The sequence below is a fragment of the Oryctolagus cuniculus genome, chromosome 8 (genome assembly GCF_051225735.1).
Source record: "Oryctolagus cuniculus isolate XC-2025 breed Fujian yellow rabbit chromosome 8, ASM5122573v1, whole genome shotgun sequence".
NCBI lineage: Eukaryota > Metazoa > Chordata > Mammalia > Lagomorpha > Leporidae > Oryctolagus > Oryctolagus cuniculus.
The window spans coordinates 75,413,191-75,421,990 of NC_142874.1; the positions used below are offsets into that span (position 1 = coordinate 75,413,191).

Here is an 8,800-nt window from a genome sequence, read left to right on the forward strand (position 1 = left end):
TTTTCAAAGTACAGCTTATGGATTACAATGGCTCCCCCCCCCATAACTTCCCTCCCACCTGCAACCCTTCCATCTCCCCCTCCCTCTCCCATTCCATTCACATCAAGATTCATTTTCAATTCTCTTTATATACAGATATCAATTTAGTATATATTAAGTAAAGATTTCAACAGTTTGCATCCACACAGAAACACAAAGTGAAAAATACTGTTTGAGTACTAGTTATAGCATTAATTCACACATTGAACAACACATTAAGGACAAAGATCCCACATGAGGAGTAAGTGCACAGTGACTCCTGTTGTTGACTTAGCAAATTGACACTCTTGTTTATGGCATCAGTAATCACCCTAGGCTCTTGTCATGAGTTGCCAAGGCTATGGAAGCCTTTTGAGTTTGCCAACTCCAATCTTATTTAAACAAGGTCATAGTCAAAGTGGAAGTTCTCTCCTCCCTTCAGAGAAAGGTACTTCCTTCTTTGATGGCCCGTTCTTCCCACTGGGATCTCACTCACAGGATCTTTCATTTAGGTTTTTTTTTTTTTCCCAGAGTCTCTTGGCTTTACATGCCTATAATACTCTCATGGGCTCTACATCCAGATCTGAATGCCTTAAGGGCTGATTCTGAGGCCAGAGTGCTGTTTAGAACATCTGCCATTCTATGAGTCTGCTGTGTATCCCGCTTCCCATGTTGGATCGTTCTCTCCCTTTTTAATTCTATCAGTTAGTATTAGCAGACACTATTCTTGTTTATGTGATCCCTTTGATTCTTAGACCTATCATTATGATCAACTGTGAACTGAAACTGATCACTTTGACTAGTGAAGCTGCATTGGTGGCCGGTGCCGAGGCTCAATAGGCTAATCCTCCACCTAGCGGCACCGGCACACCGGGTTCTAGTCCCGGTCAGGGTGCCGGATTCTTTCCCAGTTGCCCCTCTTCCAGACCAGCTCTCTGCTGTGGCCTGGGAAGGCAGTGGAGGATGGCCCAAGTACTTGGGCCCTGCACCCCATGGGAGACCAGGAGAAGCACCTGGCTCCTGCCTTTGGATTAGCGCGGTGCGCCAGCTGCAGCGTGCCAGCTGTGGCAGCATTGGAGGGTGAACCAACAGCAAAAGGAAGACCTTTCTCTCTCTCTCTCTCACTATCCACTCTGCCTGTGAAAAAAAAATTAAAAAAAAAAGAAACTGCATTGGTACATGCCACCTTGATGGGAATGAATTGGAATCCCCTGGCATGTTTCTAACTCTACCATTTGGGGCAAGTCAGCTTGAGCTTGTCCAGATTTTTACATCTCCTCCCTCTCTTATTCCCACTCTTATATTTAACAGGGATCACTTTTCAGTTAAATTTAAACACCTAAGAATAACTGTGTGTTAATTACAGAGTTCAAAAATAGTATTAAGTAGAACAAAAAAATACTGAAAAGGATAAAGTATTAAGTTGTACATCAACAGTCAGGACAAGGCTGATCAAGTCACTGTTTCTCATAGTGTCCATTTCATTCAACAGGTTTCCTTTTTGGTGCTCAGTTAGTTGTCGCCGATCAGGGAGAACATATCATATGTGTCCCTTTGGGACTAGCTATTTCACTCAGCATGATGTTTTCCAGATTCCTCCATTTTGTTGCAAATGACCAGATTTCATTGTTTTTTACTGCTGTATAGTATTCTACAGAGTAATGTCCCATAACTTCTTTATACAGTCTACTGTTGATGGGCATTTAGGTTGATTCCAGGTCTTAGCTACTGTGAATTGAGCTGCAATAAACATTAAGGCGCAAACAGCTTTTTTGTTTGCCAATTTAATTTCCTTTGGGTAAATTCCAAGGAATGGGATGGCTGGGTTGAATGGTAGGGTTATATTCAGGTTTCTGAGGAATCTCCAGACTGACTTCCATATTGGCTTTACCAATTTGCATTCCCACCAACAGTGGGTTAGTATCCCTTTTTCCCCACATCCTTGCCAGCATCTGTTGTAGGCAGATTTCTGTATGTGAGCCACTCTATTCCGGGTGAGGTGAAACCTCATTGTAGTTTTGATTTGCATTTCCCTGATTGCTAGTGATCCTGAATATTTTTTCATGTGTCTACTGGCCATTTGGATTTCCTCTTTTGAAAAATGTCTGTTTAAGTCCTTTGCCCATGTCTTAACTGGGTTGTTTGTTTTGTTGTTGTGGAGGTTCTTGATCTCTTTGTAGAGTCTGGTTATTAATCCTTTATCGGTTTTATAGTTTGCAAATAATTTCTCCCATTCTGTCAGTTGCCTCTTCACTTTTCTGACTCTTTCTTTTGAAGTACAGAAACTTCTCAATTTGAAGTAATCCCAATTGTTAATTTTGGCTTAATTGGTTAATTTGGTTACTTTGTGCCTCCGGGGTCTTTTCCAAGAAATCTTTGCATATGCCAGTGTCTTGCAGGGTTTTCCCAATGTTATCTAATAATTTGATGGTGTTGTTTTGTGGATTTAGATCTTTAATCCATGTTGAGTGGATTTTTGTGTAAGGTGTAAGATAGGGGTCTTGCTTCATACTTCTGCATGTGGAAATCAAGTTTTCCCAGCACCATTTGTTGAATAGACTGTCCTTGCTCCAAGAATTGGTTTTAGGTCCTTGATCAAAAATAAGTTGGTTGTAGATGCTTGGATTGATTTCTGGTGTTTCTATTCTGTTCCACTGGTCTATCCATCTGTTTTTGTACCAGTTACATGCTGTTTTGATTACAACTGCCCTGTAGTATGTCCTGAAATCTGGTATTGTGATGCCTCCAGCTTTGTTTTTGTTGTACAAGATTGCTTTAGCTATTTGAGGTCTCCTGTGTCTCCATATGAATTTCAGCATTATTTTTTCCAGATCTGAAAAGAATGTCTTTGGTATTTTGATTGGTATCCCATTGAATCTATAAATTGCTTTTGGGAGAATGGACATTTTGATGATGTTGATTCTTCCAATCCATGAGCATGGGAGATTTTTCCATTTTTTTGGTATGACAGAGATTAAGAATAAAATGAAGAAGTGATCTTAATAAATGGCATAGCTGATATTTGGCTTTTGTTCTTTGCACATGGCAAATGTTTAAGGCCAATTCTTTCTTCTCTGAAAATTTTTATGTTATCCACCCACATTTCCCCCTCTTGAAGTTTAACTCAGAGGCCTACAACCATTCAAAATCAAAACCATAAGCTCATGTGTAGCTACTGGATGCCATGTACTGTATCAGATGCTAGGATATTTATCTAAAACCTGGCAACCCTAGACATCAATCAAATGGCATATGAGAAAATTAATTTTCACTCTCAACAATCATATCAACTTCAACTTTTCAAGTGTATTTGGTCACAAAGTCTTATTTTACAAGGCACCTGTTACTGTAAAAAAAAAAAAGCTATAGGTCATTAATAGTCTCATTATCCAGATGTTAGTTGATATGTGCTATAAACTGCTGGCCAGAGTACAGGGTACACTTTGAACATATAAGTAGGAAAACTATCTTCAGACAGCATGCATTCTAATTCTTGAAATAATTAAGTCCACAGAGTATAGTTTAAGACATGGCAGGTATGCTTATGCTTTAATTGATTTGAATTTCAGAAATCTAAGGTATTTATGCAAAGAGAAACTAGAATGGGTTAGCATCAGAACAGTTAGGCGATTTCTTGAACTTTGAACTTCCACATCATAGTATGAAGTTGTTTCCAAGATAAGAAATAGAATAAATTCTCTCCTAAGGACTGGTCTGAATCTCTGATTGCCCAGAGACTAACTCAACTGAGATCATGGCGTTTGATGGTGCTTGGAAAGTTGACCGAAGTGAGAACTATGACAAGTTCATGGAAAAAATGGGTAAGAACTTCATTCTTAGTGGCACTTTCTGTGCTTTCTCACAGATGTTTTTCTGACTTAGGAATTGGTTCTGATATGGAGGAGGGGATCGAGAAGATAATGGTTCAGAGTAGGGAAAACCACATTCTTGCTTCCTATATTTGGAAGAATACATGGTCTCACCAGTGTAAACACAGAAAAAAGATCAAGATGTACTTCCTTCACTCTTTATCTATTGATTGTACCTATATCATGGAAAACTAGCATTGTTTTTTTGAGAAAGAAATGCACAGAGTAATGATAATTTGCAGATTTTAAAACATTGAAATTCAAAGGCAGCAAAAGCAAAGACCATATACTAAATTGATGGAAAAGAGTTCCATCAAAATTCACAACTGCAAATAAATTAGGTTAAGTTCTCTTTTCTCCTATAAAATTCTGGGAATAATCTCAAGAAGCTAAGTATTTTCTTTGAGGTTTTGAATTTAATTGATATATAAATCTATTCTAATATTCTGGCAGTTCATGCGCTGTATAAGAGGGGCAAAAAAAGTGTGTCATTTCCCTCAAAATAAAAATATGCATGAATTATATCTGATAGTTTAGGGATTCCAAGTTTAATTTTATGGAATTTGTATATTATTATTATGAATTTGGCTATAAAATTTTTTAATCTCATTTTGTGTCAGAAATGCCACAAGGAGCAAAGTGAATTATGAAGTTCAAAATTTATAAGCCATTATGGAAAACAAAGGGGCATTAATTAAAAAAGGAATACTGTATATGTGGTAGTAAAGTGTTTTTTTATAAATACAGGAGTAGACCTTTTATCCTTCATTTGACATTTCTGCATTTTGATTTCCTTAACACTATGACAAAAAGTTTGTTATTATTTTTAAAATTACTCAACTCTATGATTCTAAAATTCTTTTTATTATTAAATTTTTTATTTATACAAAGGGAATAAATTTCATGTATTTCATATATACAGTTTTAAGAATTCAATGAACCTTTGCACCATATTCTCCCTCCCTCATTCCCACTCTCCCTCCTCCTTTCTTATTTTTAATTTTTGCAATGACACACTTTCAATTTACTTTATGATTCTAAAATTCTATGTTTCACTTATCTTTTCTTAAGCTTTAGAGAAACAGTTTGAATCACTTCTTTTGATACAACTGAGCTTGAACTTTTCCTACAAAAGGAATCTGAATGCTCTTATGCAAAGGCAATGCTATTAGGTTTTCTTCCTCACCCTAAAAAATAAAAATAAACAAATAAAACAGAAATTAGAAAAATAAACACTTTCCATGCCACTTTGATTTTATTTTGTCCAATCTCTTTCCTTTTGAAGGTATTAATGTGGTGAAAAGGAAGCTTGCAGCTCATGATAATTTGAAGGTGACAATTACACAAGATGGAAACAAATTCACAGTCAAAGAATCAAGCAATTTTAGAACCATTGAAATTGTTTTTGAACTTGGTGTCACCTTTAATTACACCTTAGCAGATGGAACTGAAGTCAGTGTAAGAAATTTTTCATAAGTAATGCATTCTTGATTTTTCTATCCAACAGTAAAATAATCTCTACTCTATATCATTGGATGGTTTAACTATTGCAGGTCTCCTTCATTTACTGAAGAAACCAATGGATTCTCTTCATGTTAAATATTGCATAAATTCGCAGGGTATTTAAACATAATGTTTATAACCTCATACACATCTGTGAAGCACCTAAATTGAACAGTAAGAATTAGAAAAATACCCTGTGAATGACTGGGTATAGACCTATTTATAAAAAAATTTACAGTTCAGTGATTCCAACTTTATATATCTGAAAGCCACAAATGCTTTTAGAGTCATGGAACTTAAACACAACAGTTACTTAATAATTGGACTGAAAAAATAAATTAATAAATTAATAAGTGAGTGAGTTATCCAATTGAAAGGTCTAACATAATATAGCTCACTAGAAATGTACCTTCTCATGTTGGACATAAAAACTTTTAGGAAGTCATCATTTTCCACCAATTTTTTAAATTTCATAATTTTTAAAACTCAGAATTTTTCTAGTTAAATTATTTATTTACAATGACATTTTAATTGCTAATGTTTTGTCAGTTATGCCATTCTTTAATTACTACCACAGTCACAGGTTAAAACAGTGTTGATAGCCTCTTCATGAAACTAATTTGAACCATGACTAAATTTAAGACATTTTTCTTAAACGGAATGATTTAGAAAAAAGAAGCATTGCTCATCTGCCTTAAAATTCAGCATATGCAAAATACAGAGGTAGATAAGTACATCTACCAACATGTACTCTAGAACATAATAGCCTGGGTTCAATCCTGGCTCCATGACTTTAGGTGAATTATTATGCCATATCATAATTTCCTCATCTGTAAAATGGAGGAGATAAGAGTCTCACAAAGGGTCACTGTTAAGATTAAAGGGGGAAGAAATGGACTCACCATATAGATCTTTTAGTGCCTGACACGTGTAAGACTCTAATAAATGTCTCATTATTACTATTATTGTTATTTAGGGGGCCTGGAACATTGAGGGAAATAAACTTGTTGGAAAATTCAAACGGCTGGACAATGGAAATGAACTGAATACTGTCCGAGAAATTGTAGGAGGTGAATTAGTCCAGGTGAGTTGTAAAAGTATTTATAACTATCTTGCGAAGACAAAATGATAAAAATATTTTTTGTTACTGAATTACAACTTCAATAAACAGATTAGTTATTTTCTTATGAATTCTACCAATTTAAAAAATATACTTTCCAATACCTATTTATAAAAAAGAACATTATATATATATATATATATATATTTCAAATACATCAATGCCCAGTTTAACTAAAAATGTAAATGACTACAAACCAAAAGTGTTTTGAATGGCTGTATCCTATATCTGCATAAAATTTTGCTATCAAGTACAAGGAAAACAAGGAACAAATTCATTTAAAGTTATAATAATAATATTTTTCTTTATTTGACACTGACATCTTAATGACAAATTCTTCTGTTTCTTAACACCTTTCAGACTTATACATACGAAGGAGTAGAAGCCAAGAGGATCTTTAAAAAGGAATGAGCATTGTTCTTGGAGCAGGGCCAAGAATAAAACTTGGATGAAAGATCTATATTGCAACAAAACTGTTTTGCTTTCCTCATGAAATATAAGGTTACTGACTGATTAATCCTTTTATAAACATTGATGTATTTTCAGTCTTGCCAAAGCAAAAGAAGTAAACACTAATTTGGATTTAATGTGTTTTTCATTATTTAAGATATGCACTTATTGGCCTTCTAAAGAAATTCTGTAACATTTTAAAATAAAAATATTGTTCCCACATCGCTGTATTAGTAGCCTCTCCCTTAAAAAAAAAGAAGCTATGTGACAAAGACTGTTAATGTGGTAAGCCAAGTATGGTCTGCATGAGAATTTTTAAAATGTTACCCTGGTTGTGAATAATTTTCTTGGTAATCTTTTTTATTATAAAAGTAACATAGGACACCAGAAAACCTAGAAATAAGAAAAGCAAATGCAAAATAAATATTCTCATATATTCACTATCCAAAGATAATCACCATTCTGATTTTGATAGCTATCCTCGCTGTCCTCTTCCCTGGGTGTGGGTATTTCCCAATACATTCCACTTTGAAGACTGTGATAGGAAGCAAGTGACGTCCTAAGTTAAATGAATGTATGATATTTTTCTACATTGTCCATGGTTCTCATGAAAAGTAGGATCACCTGAGAAAGGCAAAAAAATTTTTCATACTTAATCTCCATCATCAATCTACTGATCAAAATCTCTAAGCTCTCTTCTACTCTTTTGGTACAAACATACTGCCAATTTGCCAGGCCCAAAAAGTTTCCTTTTACTGATTTGCACATGTGTATTATTTTATGGGCCTCAAACAATGGTATTTTAGCAGAATGCATTTCTATATTACAGGGTAGAAAGTGAGATCAATTTTTTGAGTGTTTACAACTCCATGGGCTTGTTGTTTTGACACATTCTTTTTCATACTGAAGTAGGTAACAGCTCACATTTTCATAGTTCTTACTATATGCTATGGACTCTTCTAAGTGGTATACACATATAACAAATAAATTACAATGTGTGAAGAAAAACGTCTCAGCCCATGATGGAAATGCACAGAGCATATGGAAGGTTTTGCAAAAACAAAACATAAATCTACTGTTCATCATATAACTTCAAGAGAATCTTTACATAGGAAATAGTAATTATTTATATTTTCACATGCCTTTTTATAGAGATTCAATATATATTTATCTCTCTAATCTTACTTGTCTACAAATGTGAAACATGAAAAAGGCAGGTATTAATCTCATTTAAAAGGGAAGGCTAAAATACAAAGAAGTTTATTAACTCATTTAATGTTGTATAGGGGCCATGATGAACACAAGAAATAAATCTAGGTCTTGATTATCAGTCTAGTACACTATGATATGCTATTACCCAGCTTGTTAAAAGTAAAGATATCTTCAGAAAAAAAAATCCCTGAATTCCTTAATGACACCCAGGTATAGCACTCCAAATGGGTCAGGTCAGCTGTAAAATAATGGCAATTCAGTGGTTAGACACTCCTATTTCAAGCCTCATCACAGATTGTTGTTGTTTTTTTAATTTGTATCTATCTAGTATTAAATTTCCACTACCTTAGTATTGGTAAATTGCCTATTATTTGCTTAGTGACTGTCATTTCAATAACCCCTTCTTGAGACAACAGAACTTGCCATTATGTCACCCTGTTTGGCCAAGTGAATGTGCCTGACCCAAGAGCAGCCAATCTACCAAAATAGGGCCAGGGTATGAAGTCTGTGCAAACTGAACAACAGCTACTAGCAGAACTTAGAATTATCTCTTTTTAGGGAGTTTGAAGTTGAGAAATAAGAAGGGAAAAGGTTTAAAGAGGACAACAAGTATAGAAGATTAACTAAG

The 8,800-nt window shown here is 34.8% G+C and overlaps 1 protein-coding gene across 1 annotated transcript; it reads left to right on the forward strand.

The window, feature by feature from the left end:
• Positions 1–3,706: 3,706 nt before the first annotated feature.
• On the forward strand, positions 3,707–7,180 carry FABP2 (fatty acid binding protein 2). Its single transcript, XM_002717226.5, has 4 exons — positions 3,707–3,839; positions 5,173–5,345; positions 6,367–6,474; positions 6,871–7,180. Exons 1-4 carry the CDS (start codon positions 3,773–3,775, stop codon positions 6,919–6,921), a joined length of 399 nt encoding a protein of 132 aa, XP_002717272.3. The 5' UTR covers positions 3,707–3,772; the 3' UTR covers positions 6,922–7,180.
• The last annotated feature ends 1,620 nt before the right edge of the window (positions 7,181–8,800 follow it).

Excerpts from the sequence above, each read along its gene's own strand:
- FABP2 (XM_002717226.5), top strand. The coding sequence starts at position 3,773 with ATGGCGTTTGATGGTGCTTGGAAAGTTGACCGAAGTGAGAACTATGAC. Across the intron at positions 3,840-5,172 it reads CAAGTTCATGGAAAAAATGG|GTATTAATGTGGTGAAAAGG; the intron begins GTAAGAACTTCA and ends TTCCTTTTGAAG. Across the intron at positions 6,475-6,870 it reads TAGGAGGTGAATTAGTCCAG|ACTTATACATACGAAGGAGT; the intron begins GTGAGTTGTAAA and ends AACACCTTTCAG.